The 23,087-nt window shown below is 39.9% G+C and overlaps 1 protein-coding gene across 2 annotated transcripts in view; it reads left to right on the plus strand.

The window, feature by feature from the left end:
- The window catches only part of LOC136775453 (lachesin-like), an 85,961-nt gene that overhangs the window by 25,738 nt on the left and 37,136 nt on the right, over positions 1-23,087 (plus strand). For both annotated transcript variants that reach the window (XM_066730238.1, XM_066730247.1), the window contains exon 3: positions 21,197-21,371. In XM_066730238.1, the coding sequence (XP_066586335.1) occupies positions 21,320-21,371 (52 nt within the window). In that variant the 5' untranslated portion in view covers positions 21,197-21,319. The remainder of the gene's footprint in view (positions 1-21,196; positions 21,372-23,087) is intronic.

Genomic DNA, 23,087 nt, shown 5'->3' on the forward strand with positions numbered 1-23,087 from the left:
GCATAATCGCATCATCCCCTACTAGTTTGGAAAGGGGGATGTGTTCGTCGAGTAACGCAAGCACGCAGAGGGTTAATGCATCAACATCAAAGTGGCTTGCCCGTACAATTATTGCACTCAGCGCTACTGCCCAGTGCACCAAGCACGATATTCCAGATTTCTTCACTCGATTTTATCACGTACGAATCACCATTCACCATCAGCACGAAATTTATTTTTATTAATTATGTTTCAATTATTAACTTACGAGTATTTAATATATCGCGCAAAATTCATTTAAACAGAAATTTTCTATAAGCTATAAAGGTACGTGTTATACATATATCGTTAAAACTCAATGGGAATTCGTCGAGTGGATAGGTGAGTGATTTTGAAGAGGAAAGCGAGAAATAATCAACGGGAAAATGACAAATCGTCGATACGCGTTTTGATATAAATGATTTTCCTCTTAATTAGACTGATTCGGAGTAAATCGTGCGTTGATATTTCCAATCTTTGTTCGTGTCATTAAATATCGGCTGATCGGGGACCATCAGCCTGCATCGGACGTCATTAAAACTGGGAGTGCACTCGGTCGTTGCACTGAAAATAATAAAATCCCATTGTTACAATTTCGTAAAATTAATTCGGTTGCTATTATCTCTCCATAAGAAAAATTATACTAACCCAGGCTATAAGAATAATAGGAATGGAGTATGAAAACAAGGAAGTAAGAAGGGTGATGAAAAAACACAATAATTTCAGACTGTATTTGGAGAAATATTTGGAGCGTAGAGTAAATTTTATTTAGTGGGTTAAAAAATATTTTTGCCATCCACTAGATGCATCGCATCAAAGTAGCTGGCCGGTACAATGATTGCACTTGACTTTTTTTGTCCGTGTGCGCTTGTTCAAGTACACGTACGCACGCACGGATACACAGACGGATGCACCCCGTATATTACATTCTTCCGCGCTTAACTGGCCAGACATTAATTTGAAAAAGTAGCTGCCCACCGAGACTACGACTCCGCGATTTAAAATCTCATATATATCCCAGCTACCAACCACCACATGCAAACATTAACGCTCTTTTTACGCAGTTTTGCTTCTCTTCTCTCACATTGCCTCGTTTTTACCTACACCCACGCTCACGATTGACATTTATAAAATCAAATTTCACCGAGAGATTTATTATACACCATTTTAGAAATTTTTAGCGTTTTACTGGATTAATTCACCGGATGAAAATTCACTTGAAATTCTCGAGGTGCGTCGAGGGGGTTGAAAGAAAGTTTCCGGGGGTGAGTAACACGTCGAATTGATGAATTTTCCTAAGCTGCACGAGTTTTAGATGGTGTAGTGTAAATATTGCACGCACATTGACGCGTGGCCCGAGAGCTTGCACGGTCCATAAAGCTCCGGTGTGGGCAATTTTCACGCTTTAACGTTTTCGGTGCAATTGCTTTTTCGAAATGACTATCCGACGAGCTCAGTGGAGAAGAATGTATCGCGTTTACGAAAGCATGCATCGCAATGAGGATCGTTGTCTGTTCTAGCGAATTATCGAGTGTGAAATATAGCGGTATAATAGCTTGCCAAATTTTCCGAGGTATAATCGAAAGAATATTTTTCTCTATTTTTACTCCATCCCCAAAAACTTCATAAATCTCTTTCAATACAACGAATTATATACAATACAGAAAATTCCTTCCCACTCGTAAGCAACGATTAGAAAATCTATCAAGATTTACAATAGATTATTAACGAAAAGCTGCGCTGGAAGCACGAACCAATTTTTAACGCTGGAAAAATCTTGAGAGGATTTCCACGCTGTAAGTTTATTTTTACACCACGAGAACATTGATTTTTTTTCTCCCAAGCCCATGCAGTCTGCGGAGAATTGCCGTTCTCTTGACGAGACTCTTTTTTCCACGTAATCTCGAAGATAATGTTTAGACTATATTTATAACAATATATCACGTTGGTGGATAGGTATTATTATGTAAAAAATTAATTTAGTATAACTTTTGTCCCACCATGTTCTAAATTTTACTATTTGGCAAAAATAATATAGTTGAATTAATTTTTAATTCTGATATTAGTTTCTAGCAAGTAGAACGCATTAGTATATAAGGAGTTCAAGCAGGGTGACAGAAGTTTTGAAAAATTGTTTATTTATAGTCAACCATGCAAGAGAGTGGATGACCTTTTTGTGTTTAGCCTTGCCAAGTGGAGGAGTATCCCCGTTAACAGGATTATCCGAATTCGCAAAGTTTCCCTAGATGGAATGACCATAGTGGAGACACGCTAAACGCTTACTATACTACTGGAGAAACTCGATATTTGGATTTACCTCTCGTTAAGCGATGTGCTCGTTTTCTGTATCTCAGAAATACGTGATTCGACCTCCCTGTGGCTCCCGCCCACCACCGAAAGCTGTGCAAGCAGAAATTCTTATTTTCTCGTACCGCCTTCTCGCTGATCTTCAGAATTTAATTTATCTTTCTCTACAAACATCTCCTCCACCAAAGTTCCTCGACTTTTATACCACCGAATAACGCTCCTCATTGAAAACCGTAGCGTTTTCAGTATACCATACGAATGATCTCTGCTTCTCAAGGAGAGTCTTATCCTTTATTTTACCTTCTTCAACTTTCAATTCTGCTGGAAAAATTCTAATTAAATGTACGACAAAGAATTTAAGCAAGTTGTTATAATTTTGCAATCAGCTTTGATAGATCAACGAAATTTACTGGTTCTTTCTTTGGTATTTGGAAAATTTGCAATTTAAATTTGCATGCCAGAGCTGGAAAACTCGGGCTGTCGGAGTAACACAGCGTGTGGTATTATAACATTTGACCTAGCTTGATAGTTTGTACTGTAATGTTACCACTTAGCTGCGTTTAGCTGGCGCTATTCAGCTTAATGCTCGTAAGTGCTTCTTGTCGGAGATGGTGTGCTGGTATACGGGCCGCGAGTTATATTCCATCGCGGCTGGTGGAAGAAGCGGTGAGACGCGGTAGAGAGCAGCTTCCGAAAAGCAATAAGCATTCTTGTGGTTGGTTAGCAACAAAACAAAAAGTGCGAACATTGCGCAGCAATTGCAAAGGCAAATATTGCCAAAGCTTCAAAAAATCTTTCCCGAACTCTAAGAATATATTGCAGATACTGAGAAAAAACTCTCCTCGTTCTGAGAATATTCTTGCAAATTCGCAGTAGTAAGTATATATAAATGGTCAGCCAGTTGAAATGCTTTAGAGATAAAAAACCGTTAATATCTCCGTAAGTATAAGAGATATGAATTTTTTCATTGCAACCTTTCTGAAAGCTCTTATTATTTACTTTAGGAAAAGTCTTATGCAAAATTTTCGTAACTTTAATAATTACGGAGATACAAGCCTTCTTGTATTTAAGTTCTGAGACTTAATAACTGATGGGCTCTGTATAAATAATTGATCAAAATCGCTTCTTTATCATCGCTAGAAAAACGATTTTTGTCGCTGGAAATAAACAATGGGATCGTTCTTAGAGCTGAATTAACTTTTCATTACCGCAATTCCGCAGTTCCTCGGTTGGACATCACATTCTCGAGAATCCATTCTCTCGCCCTTTTACGGTCGTTCGTGGAGTTTCTAACTTGACTAGGGTGACAGGGAGGGTGGCCAGGAAATATAAAAGAATTAAGCCGAGATTCCATTTACGCGACACGGTTCAATTACCATCAGTGTGACAGTATTTGGCGTGTGACGGAAGATCTGAGAGGACGAGTGGCCAAACGCGAAACGACGCGGAGATCCACTTGGAAACGGGCTGCGAATCGCAGGAAATTCTGTCCGGACGAGATTCTTCGGGAACTGGACGATTTCGTGCATGTGTATCCGTGTGCGTAGCTTGTGTTGTGATTGTTCGTGTCACTGTGAGCGTTCAAGCTTTGCAGTCTGCAGGGTATGGCCAGTTTCAGCTGGGTTGAGTGGCCGTTATATGGGCTCCTAAGCATTCTGATTCTGCTGACCATTGCGTCCCTTTTACCCGGACCTGGTTACGTGGACCGCCTTTAAACCATCCCTTTCCAGCTTGTCTTCCAATCCTTTCTCCTTGCTCCACAAACCATCCAGCTTTTTCTACTTCTTACCCCCATCTCGACACATCGATGACACGTATCTTGAATCTTGTACGACATTCTTGAATTTTCCAAATTTTTCCACTTCTTTAGACTCTTGGGTAATTCTACTCGTCTTTTCGTAAACTATACAGTTTTTACTAGTTCTAACCTTCATCTCGACTATTCGACGACACGTATCTTGAATCTTGTAAGACATTTTTGAATTTTCTAATATTGTCTATTTTTTTAAACTCTTGATCGACTCTACTTGTTTCTTTTTTATAATGGAAGTTATCTTGTATTTTTCTATAAACTACTTCCGTTGTTTGGTAAATGATACGTTGCTCTCGAGAGATCTTGTTTTCTTTCATGATCGAGTAAAACCGTTGATGTTTGTAAGCGTGCAAGTGGTTCATGAGATAGCAGGGAGAGGCAGGAGAAAGTTTACTCCTGTTTTCCAATATAAGCGGCGCGGTGGTTCCTTTGATGCATTGGCGTCTAGAAGTACCACTTATGGTCCCCGTTCTTTGGCTACTGCAAACGAGAAGCGGAATGAATTCTTGTGTATCTAGGGGTGTTGCTACCCCCTAGTCTATCTTTTGCTGGTTTTCACCAGAACAGATCCTTGAAACATCCTTTGAAAGTCAACCACGGCGTGCCAGGAAAAGTATCCAGTCTCATTGGTTCGAGTAGTCTGACAAAGTATCGATCTTTTCTACTTAAAAGTGCCGCTTTTGTTGCTGTAGTCTTTTAAATTCACAAGTTTACATTGTTGTTTGTAACAATTAAAATATAAAATTCATTAATATATATAAATATATAAAGAAAGAGAGAGCGAGAGAGAGGGGGAGAGAGATTTAATTTATTTTAAGGGTTGCAGTTTGTTGAAAACCGAAATTTAATTTTAGGCCAGCATAGCTAGAGATAGACAAGGCTATTTGTTGGTATAAGATTAAAAGGATGGGACGAGAGGGTAAAAATATGAGTTTTAAGAGGATTGGTGGCTGCTCATGGGCAATGAGGATCTCATTCGAAATTCCGCACGTGCGTTTGGAATCGCTCGGAGGCTGTGGACGACTGAGCGAAATTGCTTTAAACAAATGTTAACGTCGAGAAATGCTCAGCAAATAGTATTTGCAGTATATGAATGGCTCAGGTATCTGCACGATGCAAGAGCTATTCCGTCTCGAATACTCTTTCCTCAATTTCTTATTTTTCATATTTCACTTATTGAACGTTTAATTGAATTACTATCGATTTCAAATGGAAAGAACACCAAGGAAATGGGAAATGTCTCATGGGGAAAGTTAGGAGATTATGGGATTTATATTATAAGAGTATTGAATTTTTAAGTGATTACTGGGTCACCCTGTGCAAGATGCTTTCAGGGGAGACCGCGTTCTAGCCGGAAGAAAAAGGCACAGTGAAGGTTCTGAGTGGAAATGAATGTTTAGGTAAGGGTGGATCCAATAAAGATCAAACAGAGGACAGTATAATAAAATCAGTGCTTGCAAGATTCGAGGTATCGATAGAAGCTCGAGAGTTTGGAGAGAGTTTAAGTGTAACAAACCATAAGATTACCAATGACGAAGTATAAACTATAAACAAGACTTGTGAATATATCACGTGATTTCTAGCACAAAATGAAAAAAATCATAGAAAATGGAAGGAAAAACATGTATAATATAGTTGAGGAAATTCATGGGGAAGAGGGGGGAAGAGGGGGGGGGGGGGCAAAGCTAAAGATGGATAAAATCTGGCTGTTTCTTTGTCGATCGAAACAAAAGCCAAACTCGCGGCTTCTTTTCGCGAGAGCTTTGCGGGTGGAAATGACGTGGTTTTACAGAGGTCGGGGAATTTGCATCTTCGCATGGCTGGCCAGCCACGAGATTCTTATTTAAAATTCCTGCTGTGCGTTGGGGAGCGTTCTTACCCTCTCGCGACGACCTAGCAACCAAACGCAATCCCTTTTAACGAATCGTCAATGTGGAAATAATTCCACCCTACATTTTCTAGATCGAAAAATATTTCGCTTACGAACCACGCACGGTGCATCGCTATATTCGATCTACACGTTCACTTACGTCCGACAAATTATCGTTGGAATCCTTCAGTCTTCCCGTGGGAGTGTGTGAAGCCAGTAGGAAAGGAAAATAATATATGTATGAAAATATAAATATAATCTTTAGTTATATGTAAAATCATAAAGGAGTAAATAAACAATGGAAGAAATTAATTAAATTGTAAAGCAAACTACATTGTGTATATTAAAAGACATATGAATAATTAATATACGTAGTATGTAAATAAATATAACCTTTGTATCTGCATAAAATTATAAGAGAATAAATAGACAATAAAAGAAATTAATTGAATTGTAACGCAAACTACGTTGTGTGTAATTAGAGACATCGATAAGCAATATACCCAAATGACACCACACACACACACACACACACACATAAAAAGATTAATTTACCCGTAGTGATTGGACAAAATAATACATCAGTCCGAACACGGGGGATTTGTTTTCGGTCGAAATATCGTGTAATTTTATAAACCTAGCCCATAAATAAGTTCATCGTGCATTAAACAGATTCCTGTCAACTAGTAACAATAACATCATAAAATACCCTGACTGGTTTATCGAAATATTTGCTTGAAAATATCCCGGGCCATGTATGTAACGATAATAGGAGCAATGTTACAGGTATTGTTCTATAAATCCGTGAAATTACAAGGTTTATTTTACAGAGATGAGACAAATGCTATAATCCGAATATGCAATAACGCTGGGCTCCGAAATGGATGGTTGGAATGGAGTTCAATTTCGGAATAAAATTAGCCGCTTGAAATTACTCGAAATCGGTGTAACCATATTGCGATATTAGTGGATACGAGTTAGGTGATTTTATAGATCCCGATATCTCCCTTTCGAAAACTTTGAATTTCATACTACTTTAGCGTTGTAAGCGTATCGCGATATGCGTTCAGCTTACTAGTTCACTTCGCAAATAGGAAATATCTTTATTTTGCTCTGCAGGCAAATCGTAGCCAAGTTTTATAAAATTTGCATCTCGCTGATGTTAGTTTGCCAGAGAGAGAGAGAGAGAGAAAGAGAGAGAAAGAGAGAGAGAGAGGGGGAGGGAGGGCTTACGGTGTTAACTTTGTACAAATAGCGCGATATACGAGTGCGAAGTAAACTTTAATATCGCAAGTCATTTCAAGTTACGCGCGGAAAGCCCTTACAATTTCTCTCAGCACGCGCGCGCGCTCTAACTTTTGACGAGATTTTCATGCGATTCCATCGTGTTTACGCCGACCTTGGCCACCCCTCGCGACTCCGTCGTTAAGCCGATCTCCAACGTCACGCTCGATAATTTATGCCGCATTTTCCTCTGCGTAAAATGCAGAGTAAATAAAAATATGACTCAGCGAATGTGGATCGTAATACTCGAAACCCGATAGTTTCGATAATTTAAAGACTCCTGAGAGAAAGCTGGATGCTTTTGGAATGCCAAATCTCTCGTTGAATAAAAGGGATTAAAATCCGAGGATATTCATGGAAGAGAGATTGTGCCGGATGCTAATTAACGGAATCCTTTTGGAGTTAATTACGAATCCTCTGGCAAAGCGACGAAAGTATAATTACGTGTTATACCTAACGAGACTCCAGGGGGATCAGTGGAAAAAGCGGGTTTTGGTCAGGGTACATGCTTCTTCGCGTTGGACGACTTTGATCCTCGTGGTTTTTGCAGCATTCATAATGGGACGAATCTTGGATCTTCCGACATCCATCCTAGTGTGTGTAGAGATCGACTTCTTAGCGAAGTACATCGTGACTCGGAAGTTTCGAGTTTTGGGTCGATTGGCCAGACGTGTCGGGAGTCCCGCAGGATCTGTTTCCTACGACGAGTCTTGATGATATTGGCCCGAGTCTCCTTCGATTCTCGCATTTACCTTCTTTCTCCTTGCAGCTTCAACCCTCGTCTTCAGCTTTAGCACCACGCTCCTTGCATTCTGCTAGTTTATATTGCGATGTACACATTTTTCAGAGTGTATAACATAATTAATTATTAATTTTCGTTAGAATTGTACAAACCATCGCAATGACAGTGAAATGAGAAAGTGTAATAATTACATATATATATATATAAGTGTAATGGAAAGCTTTAGTTAAAAATGATGAAATATAACGATATAGTTATAGTGTTGATATTATACACATTTGCTTCACTATACGTTCTTATCTTAATTATATATACTATGTTATATATGTACACAGGGCAAATAAAGCTATCTAAAGAGCGAAGCGTTTCACTAGAACCCTAATTCCCCGTTAAATATTTCTATCCAAGAGTATTCGTCTTCGTGAAAAGCTGGCGGATCCGGCCAAATCGAATCAGAGCGAATCGAAGGCTGTGGGGAGAGAAAGAGGGGGGAGAGACGGAGGAGAGACACGAGGCCGCAAAACTTTGGGAGTTTCAGGCTTCTTGGTTTTATCCCCAGAAAATCTCTTATTCGTCCCTCGCTTCGCTGGCAAAAAGCCCGAAACGCGCGGACGTCAGGTGCAGGGCGACATCCTGGCTGCAACGTACGTGCGAGAAAAGAAGGAAAGTGAAAAAAAAAGAAAATAAAAAAGAAGTAGCTATATAGGAGGAACGAGAGTTTTCTTAGTGCTAACGGCCACCGGTCACACGTTGACCATCCATGGACGAGCCTCCTATATCGTAAGGCAGAAAAATAAGCATGGAAAGTTTCAAGCAAAACTTTCTCAACTTTCAGGCCCTGATATTCTCGCATAGGGGACTCTACTTAATTACTGTGTACAGGAAAGTAATTGTCAGCCTGGCAAATGCAAATGGTAAAAATGTTGAGTTAGAAAATTAATTGACGTTCCTGGACAGTTTCCATTTTTCGATTCTCTCTTCTTAGACCTAACGAACCTCAATCTCATATCGTCTATCCATGGACGAGCTCCCTATATTAAGACACAAAAATAATCATTAAAAATTTCAATAAAAAATCTAAACTTTTCAGTCCTGATTGTCCCGTGCATAGATTCGATTTACCCAGCAACAAAATTGCTCATTCATACACTATTATGTCCAGAGAAATCTATTACTAATGTTATCATCATTCGTACCAATTTTTCTACAGGGATTCCTACCTCTCTGAAAATAATTTCCCAGCTGGGTGACTGAGATGGAAAAAGTGGCGATTTAAAAAATAAATTGACACTCCTGGATGGTGTCCCCTCATCTGCTGTCTCTCAGTAGGTTGGGCTTGCAGAAAACGTGCTTAGTCTGTAGCAGCAGTGGGAGGGTGAAATTTGGTCGGTATCTCGCGATATAAACTGTCGCGTTGGAGGAGGGCTTGTTCCTGATACTATGTACCGAGCTGAGCGCGCTACGTGCGTACACTGCATAATAGTCTCCTTCGCAAACGTTCTCTAAGGAAGGATAAGGGGCGCTTTGGCTTGGGGCTTGCTACGTTTACAAGGCTTGGCAACCCCGCGAGATCGCCTCGGGACTCTCGGGACTTCGCGGCTCTGACGATGTCGATAGATACGCCTTGGACATGCTCCAGTATGTATACGCACCTGGAATTACTAAATTCTCTCGTATACCCTCTCCAATGTATATATGTATGTTGATCTTTGAAATGCAACCATAATTCATCCTACACTCTCATAAAAAATCGTTATTCGAAAGACTGAAAAGATTCGAAATTATCTCATTATGTTTATCCTTTCTTTCACGATCCTTGAATAATTGACATTAATTTAAGGACCGTCCATGCTTGTGTGTGTGTGTTTGGAAGCGGGAAATTTATCTCCCCCATTTCCGCGAAACACCGATGTACGTGTTTCTCCTTGGCTTTGGCCTACGATCCAATCGAACTTTAACGCGCTTCCTTAGAATTTCTCGAAATTGGTAATTGATAGGGCTATATAAAGGTCTGGATAAGATTTACGATTCTCGATGTATCCAGCTAAATGCACTCATGAGTTTTACAGGGACTGACTGATACAGAGTTTTTACGAGCGATTTAAGAGATCGGCCTATCTCTATGTTTAGCGATCTGCCTGTTTACGATCGTTTTAAGTAGTGTCGTAGTATAGGTATTCTGAAAGTCTCCAAAGTCATCCATTATGCATGGCCTTATTTCCAAATGTTGGTAATTTTTTAACATTAACAGTTGTAAAAACGTGTGATTTCTTTTCTTCTATATTTTTCTGGAAGTTGCTTGATGCAGAGAAAGGGAGTGTGTATGTGTTAGAGGGAAAGAGATAGGGCAAGTAAAAGTGAGTGAGTAAACCACCAAGGCAAAGGTAAAGTCACAAGGGAGTTGTTTAAGTCGACTACGATTATTGCGCGACTCTGTGTGATACGAATTTATAGACCCCCGACATTCTTGCTTTTCGTATATATATATATATATATATATATACACTAAAGGGGATTACTATCTCGACACCCGTGCCTTCACGAAGAAGCCAAGCTATCTATGCTGTCATCGCTACGTACGTGACACTATTTTACTTGCAAAAACTCCCAATTATCTTTAACTATACATTTCCGATATCCATTAGTCGATCACGATTGTCACTCGGCAACCGTTATATATGTGTATAGTAAAAATTCCAAACTCCCATTTGCATCACACACGATAACTATTATTTTATGTAACAAAAAAGAGTAATTAAAAGGATTAATATTACACATTAAACGTTACATTATAGAACTCTAAAAATGATATATAAATAGCTATAATAAATAGTAGGGTTAGCAATGAAATGGTTGAAATTTTCGTGTGTAAGAGATAGAAAATGATTATTAATTAACCATAGAAATTAAAGATACTCGAACATGATAGAGCTTGTAACGAGGAATGTTGAATCGTGTAAATGATGGAATTAGTTTAAATAGGAATTAATAGGTCTAGCATGAGCTTATTATTTCAATAATGGGCGATGCTGTTAGGCTTGAAGGGTAATTGCCAGATGATGCGCGTCGGTGGGCCAACACGCGAGATTGTTTTGACGTGGCTCGATAATCTTGATCCGTGATTCGCGTGCTACGAGCCATCCGTGCTAAGCAGCAGTCATTAGCAGCAACATCGGGCCGGACTTCCGCTACGCATAATTAATCTTCGCGAGCACCGAAAAGCGAGGAATAAATTTTCGTCAGTGGTATTAACTTTCCAATGTTGTATTTTTTGTCCCTTTATTCCTGCGTAAAGTATACAAATCAATTGTAATTTATTCCGCGGTTATCCTAGGACGCGTCGGGCTTGTCGTTGAGTGGGGGGGGGGGGGGATTCCATGCGGGACGGATCGATATATTTAATCCGTGATCCGTGTGTTAACGGCCTCGCTAAGGAGTAGTTATTAACAGCACTCTCCACAGTTGCCATCATGCATAATGCATACTGGCTAGAAAGTGAATCTGAGAAAGCGAGGAGATCAAGATGAATACATTGGATCTAACCCTCGGTATCCTCCTTTATCTTTTAACGAGGCGAATTTTCAATACCCACATACAGAGTGTAAGGTATTGATATATACAACCACGTTTTGCATTAAACTAGTTTGATTTTATTATGAAATCATATCTACGTGGGAAGTATCACGTATATATACATACTGTAGAAGGATTTATTTTAATTTAACGTGTACCATCGTGCAATGGAAAAGATTCGTGTCAGCAGTAAACATTTAATCGAAAAAATAGAATTTTAAATTATTATCAAAATTTATTACAATGCTGGTAACACTGACCTTCCATGAAAACGATATTAAAAATACAGGATTATTACTGGCAATTTAATAAATGTTAGTAGTAATTTAAATTTTGACTTTCTGGAGTTTTTACTGCTGATACAGCTTTCCTCCGTCGTACAGTAGTACAGGAGTTTATTTTTTTAGAATATTCTGCAGTTTTTCGTACATTCTCTTCTTCGTTCACTGCATTGGATCCCCAACTGTGCGTTTTCTTACCTCGCAGCTTCGAATCTGTATAGTTTTATTCACGAAAATACTTCGAAACTTTTAACGATCGATATCACCTAGTTCCTTGATGGGGATATTTGGAGGATTGACCACGAACCGCGTGTTTTTGAACCATTAAACAAACCGAGCATTTCCATTCCTGTCCGACATTTTGTGCCCATCCCATCCCCTCGTTCCCGTATTTCAAGCCAACTTCGTTTACCGTTTAACGAGGACAAACTTCCAAGTTGCAGGACTTTCTGGATAATTTATAGTTGGAGGATACGTATAGAGTCGATTTTTTCTACTCCTCTCCCTTTCTATCGATTTTTTTTACCACCCCCCCCCCTTCCTAGACTCTTTTACCGGATTGCCAGCACCAGCAACTACCACCAAGTGTCCGTTGGTTTTTCACGCTTATTGCCTTATCGAAGTTCGACGATCTTTAGCCCAGGAATGCAAATCGTCGTGACTCAAGTTAGATGAACCCGCGCGGCAGACGGGGACACCACGGATAAATCCAAAGTTTCAAATTACCGTGGGCTAAACTTATCCACTTCGCCGTCGTTATGGCCTTGTGTGCGTCGCTAAGTGTACGTGGAAGACACGAGCCATCACTTTCAATTACGCCGAGCTACGCTCGCTGACACATTTTGTTGGCTCAGCCAACGACATTTCCTATTTAAAGAATTAAAATTTTCCATTGCGATCATTAGAAGAGCGAGAAAGAGAGAAAGGAGGGGGGGTGGGATCTACTAAAAACATATCTAGGAAATTTCTTTATTTTTGGCAAGAAATTTCTACCTCGATACTCGTGCATTTCAATTATTTCTTAATTTACTCTTTTACCATATCGAGCGAGGGTAACGGATACTAGGTATTTGAATATTTATTTTCGTCCTTATACCTCCAATATTCAAGCCGGCGAATAATCAGGAAAATAATTTCAGTATTTGCGGCACCGCGAGTGCCGCGGCCCGGGCGTTTCGAGCCTCGAGGATTAATTATTTCTAAATATTTCATAATCAAAAACCATTTACGAGCTGGATAAGAGCATTGTACGCGGAGTATACTATTTTGAACTAATCGCTAATCTATTTTATCGGCACAATTGTTTTAATTATACTGCAATTTAAATGCCATTAACAAACCGGACTTTGAAAGGTGCAGAACGCGATATTCCACATTCTATCTGTTCGCAACATGCTCGTTTTAATTTTAATTACTCCTTTGAATAATCGTGCACCGCGATTGTGTTTTTCTACTCCTCCCCACCCAACCCTCGTCATCCGCCATTCGTTGTTATACTTTGTAATGCATCGTTCCGCATTTGGCCTCTTTCCGTCTTTTAATTAATTGCATTGTGGCTTTCCCCCTTTTTTTATTTGGCCTATGCCATACGTTTTACGATGGTTATGAAAGTTCAGAGATCTCGCGGTGACGAGAACAGTAAACGAGAGAGTGGAAGATCGAGGAGAGAGCGAGCGGTTCGTGTATCGCGTGCCATAAAATGTCCTTGGAGCTTACAGTTGCGGTGGCCGAGCTACGATTTTCCGTCAGGAGCTCCAAGGAGTTTGAAGGTTCCTCGCTTTTCTCGCCCGACAGCAGCCGTCCTGCATCACAATACTTCTCCAATTTCCTGGGCAAAACTTACGGGACACATTCCATCATGACGTCACGGGAACAAAGCTCTCCCCATCCTGGTCGCTTTCCTCCTAATGCCCTTGGGTGGACCACCCTCATCCTTCCTCACGCGCCTTTCTTCTTCTTCTTCTTCTTCTTCCAGTTCTTCCTCCCCTTCCCCTCCACCCGCTTGCCACCTACTCCTCACGACTGTAATAAATAACCACTCCGACTAAACTTACTTTGAGCCCCCCAACAAACCAGCCTTGGATCTTCTTGACTCGCGATGACTTCCCATCCGACCGTTCAATCATTAGTCCACCAGATCCCCTTTCATTGCGCCCAAACTTTTCACACAAATTTCCTCTGATTGGAAACATAAGCACCCATCGGAAATTCGTCTCAAGCTTCAGTCAACTAATTATTAAATTTCCTTCAACCTTAAACAATGAGGAATTTTGTCGATATTAAATCTGAATAATAGCGATTTGCACGTGTATCGATTTCGAGTTATCAAGCAGTGTATAGAGAAAGTTTTACGTTATATGTTACATTGATTTATTCTCTTTTGTATTTATCGCGTTTCTGAGTTGTTATTTACGTAAAGTTTTATGGATATTGATAAAGAACGAGTTAATTGGTTTCTTCCAGTAGAAGATTGAGGGAAGTGGAGGGTGGAAAATGCAACTATAAAAATAACGAAGCGTCCCCAGTGGCGCCAGTTCGCAGATAATATCCCATAAGTGTGTCGTGTGAAGTACAAAGGTGTAGCAAAGCTTTAATCACAAATATGAATTTTTTATTAACTCATGTTTTTTTCCAATTTTCTAAAGCGTCCCTTTCTATATACATATAGAATATTTTGTAAAGTAATTTCATACGTTTCGAACATTCTTTTAAAAACCCGCAATTAAATAAAGCAATAAACGAAAAATAAGTTACTTTTAAACTATGTCTGGTATTAAATAATTTTTACGTTTATTTTATGAGAATAAACGCAGCAGAATTCGAAAGTTAAAGCTTCGGTTAATGAAGCTACCTAATGCCAAGAAGCGAGTCACACACATTAGCAGGCAGAAAATTTATGTGTGATACAAGTTAATATATATTTTGATTATTCCTATAAACAACCGTAATTAAATAAAGTGATAGACGAAAATTAAATCAATTGTAAATAATGTCTAGTGTAGTTAAATAATTTATAGGCTTATTATATGAGAATAAACGCAGCAGTATTCGGAAGTTAAAGTTTCGGTTAATGAAGCTACGTAAAGCCAAGAAGCGGGCCACATATATTAGCACAGGCGGAAAATTTATTAATATTTAAACGTTACCCATCACAATGTCGCCATCCACATCCTGGCTTCCGGTTTTGAGCGATGACAACGACATTATTAATTTAACGCCGGCCTTATTGGCCGCGACACTTTCTCGCGTTTGAAATTTTCATTGCTTCGTATTTCATTAAGGTTCCCTCGACCGGGAACACCGCTAAAATTAAGGAAACTTCATAATTAGTTCTATCATTGGGGGGTAGCTAGTGCTTTAAAATCCTTGGGTCACGCGTTCCATTATGATACTTTTGGCGAAACGGTACGTGTTCACAGTACTACAAGTATCAGGAATCTGTCTTGATGGGTGCTGGAGGGGGGAGGGAGAGAGCTATATATATATAAAGAGAGAGATACCAGGAGAAAATTGAGTAAATGTATAGAAAGAGAGAAAGAGACGAGTAGAGCGTACAGTTTCACTCCCAAGTGGTGCTAAAATAGTTTATTATAGTTCTGTCTGAAGATTACTTCCTAGAACCAGACGAACTACAGTTTTTCTAAAACTAGCAGACAGATTAATCGTCCAGTCGTCGACAGAATTAAATTAATAATAAACATTTTAATCCCCAATGTGCCATGTGTAATATATGTAAGATTGAAATTACAATGCAAGAATTCATCTGATTTCAATTTATTAGTACAGTGTATATATTTAATATGTTCCATAGAGTATACACATCAAGTCGAAGCTAGCTTTTGATATTGGCGACTGTCTTTAGGGGTGGAGGTAAGCCATTTTGAGTGTTCGGGGCTGATTCCACTCGATCTTCGTGGCTGACGTGTAAATGCCGGGGGTTAATGCGACGCGCTCCATTAAAGTCGAGTCCCGACGCCCCGGAACATCGCTAATTACACGTAGCAGCGGCTCCCACACAGTTGGCTTCCCTTATTACCAAATGTAGCGACGTTGCGGCCCACCACCAACGTTTTAATATTAATAAATTCTGCACCCCCTAACGCGTGTCCTCACCACCTCAGGCCACTCTTCCATTCCCAACATTACGCGACTTCATTAACCGAAACCGTCCTCCTTTCGTCCAAGAACGACCTTATTCCTTCCGCTGAACCCTCCACCCCCTTCCCCCCTCTCCCGCAACCACCATCACCAAACCTATTCGGAGAATCGAGCCGATTGCTCCGTTTATCCCGACATTCTCCGATTAAGCCTCCGTTATCCTCCAGTAAGTTCCCATCTACGCTCTTTCGATTTACGAGCCGAAACCACCCTACACAATTATATATAGGTCGGTACTGTACTTGATTCTACTACTTACTTTTTACTGCTGCACTACTCAAGACACTTTATACCGTATTATTATTGGTTCGTACTACTGAATATAGAACATTCAATAATTTTGTCACGCAATCAGCGTATAATTTCGCAGTGATAACGCAGCAGAAAATGGAAATGCGTTGTACACCTGGCCACACGCATTCAATTTGCGCAGGTGTTTCCTCGCCAGTTTCTCAATATTCGTCCGGAGCGCGGGCGCTATTTCCCGAAGCCGTAAACTCAGTTTTATTATTGATAGTCCAGCTCCTTGCAAGGTCCTTTCGTGAAATGAGAAACTCAGCTATAGTCTCCCCAGCGAGACCGGCCTCACGCACACCACTGTATCGGCCGGGACAACCACGCTTTGCTTATTTATGGCCGAGGTCAACGTGTGCCACTATATATATATATATATATATATATATATATACCACACCTGTCTTGTCTTCTTAGGCCCCTAAAGTAACTTTTATTCTTAATAAATTCTCTCTAATCCGCCTTCCAAGATTTTCACCCCCCTAATCCAACCATTTTTAGACCCTTACAACTCTATATAATAATTATTTAACCATTTTTTTGATAAACATAAACCGATCATCGAGTAATCGTTGACATTTTATACTCCATCGCAACAGCGTGCTTCTAGAAGCAATATTTTCTGGGATAAATTTCCTCATGGCTGTATTTCGGGCTCTGCAAGGACTATAACGCATTTTAACGAGGGAATCCGGGAGTTTTTAATAAGTTCATGAAAGGAGCTTGGCGGATAGCAGTCACGAGAGATTATGGTCGTCTTATGGTGTTATGAAACGCGCGGGACCGAATGTGCAGAGTATTGCGGGTTTCTCCCTTTACCTGGGGCTGCAAGGACTTGTGGGAGGATCCTGGAGAGTCCAGCAGGACTTCTCGCAGGTCTTCCAGCAAGGATTTTTGGTAGCCAGGCAGGTTTCCGCAGGATTCCGCACGGATGCACCAAGCTGCGACGATTACACGCGGCCAAGTCCTAACAAAAGCGGAGCTGCTCAGTATTCAGGATACGATATCCTGCCAGCCTTACCACAAGGCTTATTATCACTCGCCTACATAGCTCGTGCGTGAACCTACTACGACCCTACGCCACTGTATACTCCCCTTCTCCCCATATTCGCCATTTGGCCACCATCCCCCTTCCCCAATGTAGAGAAGCACTCTGTGAATTGCAATTCTAATTGCTGCAAACTATACCAGCTTGCCGTGTCTCACTCAAATATAGAAGCCCTTTTAAAACCGAATTCTCTTGCAAGGATATCCATGCACAGTGTTATTACGAAGTTTTCAAAATTCTCACCCTGCTTAATTTCAACGTTTCACCTTGTATTTCTAAAAATATTCTCTTTTTGAGTCTCTTTTGGAAAGTTTGTGAATGGAATTTTCTCAATTTTATTCGCGAGAGCATCCACGTGGTGAAAACTCGCAAGGTAAAGCACAACTTGTCCTTATATATAAATAAATTTGGCCACACCATCCCCTTATATCTCAAAAGCAGAGAAGTACACCTTGAATTGCATTTCTAATTGCTGAAAACTATACCAGCTTGCTGTGTCTCACATTTATGGAAATCCTTTTAAAACCGAATTTTCTTATGAGAATACCCACGTATAGTCTGATTTAAAATTTTTTTAAATTCCAACGTTTCACCTTGTTTTTCCAAATGTGTCATAATTTCTAATTCTTTTGGAAACTTTGTCAATGGGATATTCGAGATTTTAATCAAGGGAGGGTCCACGTAGTGAAAACTCGCGAGGTATAGGGCAGCTTGTCCCTATAAGTAAAGGGTTGTTCCAAGAGGGAAAAGGGGCCAAAGCTTGCAAAGCTCGGCAGATATTTTAATGGAAGTTCAAACTTAAGATATTTCGCCGTGCGACATGGCGTAGCAGCGGCGTACCAGAGTGTTCATAATGAGATGTTAATGGAGTGGCCGGAAAAAGAGCACGGCTGTCACGTCAAGATATCGACAGGTCCTTTCTACGCTACCCATACTTCCTTACTCACCCCCTCTTTTTCCCTTAAGTTAACTTTCAGTGGCCCAGGGCATCCAAAGACAAGCCACTCCCCCACTAATCTATTTTGTCTTCGACAGACCTCGTATAACCTCCTCCCTAAATGGACTTTACTTAAAAACCACCCCCCCCCCTCTCTACCCTGAAAGGATGACCAAACTGATCATCGAACATACTCTCGATTTATCAGAAAATCTTCTAATTTTAACGAGACAGGACACCCATCGTCGTCATCTCGAAATTCAATTCAACGGAATTGATTTGCTCGCGATTTTATTGAAATAGTTTCACTTAATTTTGCATTAACGCAGAGACTCGTGGGATTTCCTCGGCGCACTCGATTCACCGGAAAAGAGGAAGCGATGGAGATGCTCTGGGGTGTACTTTCAATTTTTATGAGACTCGACGCACAGTCTCCGAAAGCCCCGCTCATCGGTTTCCCGATGATAACCGAGCTTAAGCCGAGCGGTTAAGAAACATTATTATTAAATACCTGAGCCAGTCTTACCATCCCAGGATGAATTACTCTAATCTCCAGAATTAGATCTTGTCTTTTAATAATGTCTTCCATTTTTTCAGCTTCATTTACTTTTAATTCTCTCATGTGTCATGCATTCTCGCATTCAAATTCACTCGTTCCATTTACCACTTGCGAGCCACCCCCCTTTTACCCTGCTGGATAGTTGCAGTCTTCTAGTTGGGTTCTCCAGGTTCGTTCGAGTAATTTCCAAGGACTACCTGCCAGTCCATTTCCGGGACTGCAAGAATTGCTCTGGTAACAACGGCAACGTCGCTCCGGCTGAAGACAAGATATTTCTTTAGCCTAAAAAATTCAGTTTGTATCCATAAGCGTTGTGAATTGAATTCTATAGTGTCCTCCCTGATGAAAAATTCAGGAGAGAAAACATAATCCCTGAGAAATTATTCGCGTCTCTGGATTTCCCCACTTTTGATTAAAGTCTGACTAAACCGCTACATTTCTACTACGTGAGTTCTCGAGTAGTAAAATATTTTAACGATTTAACGAAACTGTCGATGTGTTTGGTTTAATTATTTTCTCTCAGGAGGGACAGTTGTTTGCTCGTAGGGAGAAAAAGATTAAATTGAAGGGTGTAGGTTGAGCCATTGGGATAGTAGTCTTAGCATTCCAGGAGTTTTACAGAATCGGATCGCTGGCACGTGAGCGTGAATAAAAGCATTGAGATGCGTGTGGAATATAAGATGGCCACGTGACATATGCGACACTCGTGCGCAAAGTGTCTCCGTGAAATCGTGAATATTCACCGGGACCGATCTCCGGGCAGGTTTACGGCTCGTCCTGGCTCTTTTACGAGTTTGTCAAGATGAAACGACTCCGGCACCGAATTGGCTCCAGTCTTTCTTCCTTCCCCCTATTCCCTTTTCACTCCATTCCCCTCTTCCCCACCCCCTCTCACCATCCTGTACGAATTTCTTTTTCCATGGCCAACAGAAAACGAGATTCACAACAAACAGGATTCTTAGAAGATGCTGGATGAATATTCTATTACCATTATACTTTTCTCATCTCATAATTGTTAGAAACAAATCCCAACTTATTGAAATTGATATTAATTATACAAGCTGATGAATTTAACGTATCTTGGCTTATCAAATATTTATAATACTAAAATATGGTATAATCGTTTAAAAATAATGAATTAATTTATTGAATAATAATTTAAACATACAATTTTCATGTAAAATTTCGTCGAATTTTATTGCACGTAGAAACGTATAACTTTTTAATGATTTCACTGGTTATATTGACGAAATTCCTTTTTCACAATAAAATTCTTCAGCAGGAATGAGGAGAGGGGGCGATAGTTAATAAAATACGTTATCAAAACGAACCCGTGCTTTTTACGAAGGTCATTAGCTCGAAATATCAGTTGAATATCGCGCGAGAATGGAAAATATTTGATGGACTCAACGCCATGCCGGATTGATTACATCGCTGCTATTTTCTTTTTTTATTTCATCTAACGGAAAACCAATTTGCGCCATTAGCAAAAAACCTGGACAAGATCCACCAGGTTTTTTAACTGGATGTAAAAATTATCCTACGTGTACCTATATAAAAAAGAAAAAAATTTAGCTTCGTTCCGAGAGATGGAGAGGAGATTATGTGGAGAGCTTGAAATGTCGATGGCCGATTAAACGAACGAGCCTGGGTGAACGTAATCCTGGACTTATCTTCAAATTTTAATAAGCTTCGGACGCTTTAAATATTTCACCAATCGATTCGTCCACCGGACTATAAATGAGCCAATTATAAAAGTTGCGAAAGCTCGCGAAATTTTCCAGATTTTTTATCAACTCGTTATGTGATATTTACATCGCGTTAAACTTATTTCCCACGAAGAACGAATACATAAAGGGGAGGGGGCGTTTGGCGAAGATTGTGATGTAAAAAGCGCCGAATTTAATAGTCACCAACGCGTTGAATTATTCGTCGAGTGGAGCAAGCAGGGTAAATTGACTGTTCAGTCAAGTGTAGGGAAATAGGTAGACGATAAGTCGGGCAAAGTGAAAAGTGGAGTGTATCGGCGAGTTGGAGCTGATTTGGCATCAATTCTGAACAAGCTCGTTGTGTGTAAACGAGCGATAAAGTCGTCGACGACGAGTCGGTACCTAAAAACGAAATTTTCCCTCGAGAATTTTGCACTTTGGATGAATAATGACTCCTTGCTTTTATCGTTTGTAACATGCCTCGTATCGAATGACCGGAAACAGACGTCTGTTCCGGAGATGATATCCACCCTCCTGAAATGAAAATAAGCTACAAACTGTGTTGCTTCCTTTTAAGCAAAAGTTGAATTCCTTCTGTTTCAGGCATGACATGCACAAGAGGAATGGAAAAAGAGGTACGCCTGGAAGATGACGGGGTTAAGTAGATAAAGACAGCTGGTTCCATCGCCGGAACTACAACCTACGTCGGTTTTCACGCAGTGCACAATGCTCTGCCACCGCGCCCTAGTCATTCTCGTCGCTATTAACGTGCCAATCGGTGAGTTTTTAATCCAAAAAATAATAAATTATCTCATGGAAAATCTCTAAGCGGATTTTTTTATATATACCGCTGTTTCAAAAAAACTTAAGCTCAATAATAAGGCAGACATTGAATAAAAAGCGAGAATAACGACTAGTGGGGGTAGGACGAATACACCTGGGGCCTGGAGCGATTGTCAGTCGCAGGTTTCACGGTGAGGATGATACGGGGTGGGTGTGGGAGGGAGCAGGCGTTAAGATCGATTTGTGGGAAGTCGATTTGCGATCGGCAGCAGGCAATTCGGGCGATTGTAGGTTATCCGTTCAGTTGCAACGACGCAACGTCCGGGGCAGATGCGACCGAGGCGCGCTGCCAAATACGTTATATACGTCTCTCAGAAAATAGGGACGCGAATCTCAAGCTATTTTGAAGAGGAGGGAAGGAGTGAGAGACACGTGGGTTGGTCAACTTCTGGCCTTGATGTTTATTCGCTCTTCAGCGAATACGTCGACTGTGCTTGTCATTCGAATTAATTTACTACTGCTGCATTCTATCCGTTCTTGATCCTTCGGCTCCAATTCCACCCCTTCTTCTTTTTCTATTCGCTGCTAACGCGTCCATAAGCCTCGATCTCGTTTCATCCTCTACTTTTCAATAAATTATTTCCATTATTCGCACAGTATAGTATTCTCTGTTTATTTGTTATCATCCTAATTTTTGTCACTCTCGTTATTAGCTACGTATAGTATAATAACAAAGTAGTATTTCGATAATATTGTATAGCGATGGATATGCACACACAAAAATCAGAAATATTTATTTGTAAATTATGTCGTTTTTTTGTACACGTATATGATAGTTACATATTTTCATTTTATTGGCACTGTGTTAGTATGCACAGTGCTAATATTTGTTTCGCCAGGCAGGATTTTCACTTTCTTCGTTTGTACTGATTTTAGTTGTTCGTAGTGAAAACTCCCACCCACCCCCTCTTACCTCCTATTCCAAACGACAATACGACTCATCGTCCAATCCCTTCCTTCGATTGTCTCTGGTTTTTCACTATATAACACCACGATGGAATCCCGGAGGTTCGATTTCAACAGTCACGGAAATAGTATACTTACCGGATCTCCGTGAACAGGCAGGATCGATCGCATCCTGTTCCACGACGAGCAACATCGCGTAGCCACGTTCAATTTCCTCGCTACAAATTAAATCGCCACTGCGCACCTTACGTTTTACTCTTTTGACATGAAACTTAAACCAGGTATGACCGGAATTATTTCTCACCAAGTAACACTAGAATAATGATGAGTTATTTACTCAAATGTTATATGTAGGATGAAACACTTAAGACGTCTCAGAATTAGAATATAAAAATTCTTTCATCTCAATATCTATAAAAAATGTCAAGCTTTTTATCAAACTTTTTTAAATGCAAATAAATTATACAAGTGTTTATTCAAATAGTTCTATAATGATATTTACATTTATTATAGTTATAAAGATATAAACATTGTCTTATATGTATACTCTGAAGCGATTTAAATGTCTTACCTTATTTGAATTAATTATATATGCCCTTGAAAAAATGTCATATTTTTATGTAAATTTATAAATATCCCATATATATAGTTAATGAACAGATATTATCAAAATTTTATACTCTATCGATTCGACAATGTTATATATACTTCAATTACATAGCTTTATCGAATCATTCGACTGAAC

This window comes from Prorops nasuta, unplaced genomic scaffold (assembly GCF_024137725.1).
Source record: "Prorops nasuta isolate Cenicafe-Biocafe unplaced genomic scaffold, Cenicafe_Pnas_1.2 PNAS00002, whole genome shotgun sequence".
Taxonomy (NCBI): domain Eukaryota; kingdom Metazoa; phylum Arthropoda; class Insecta; order Hymenoptera; family Bethylidae; genus Prorops; species Prorops nasuta.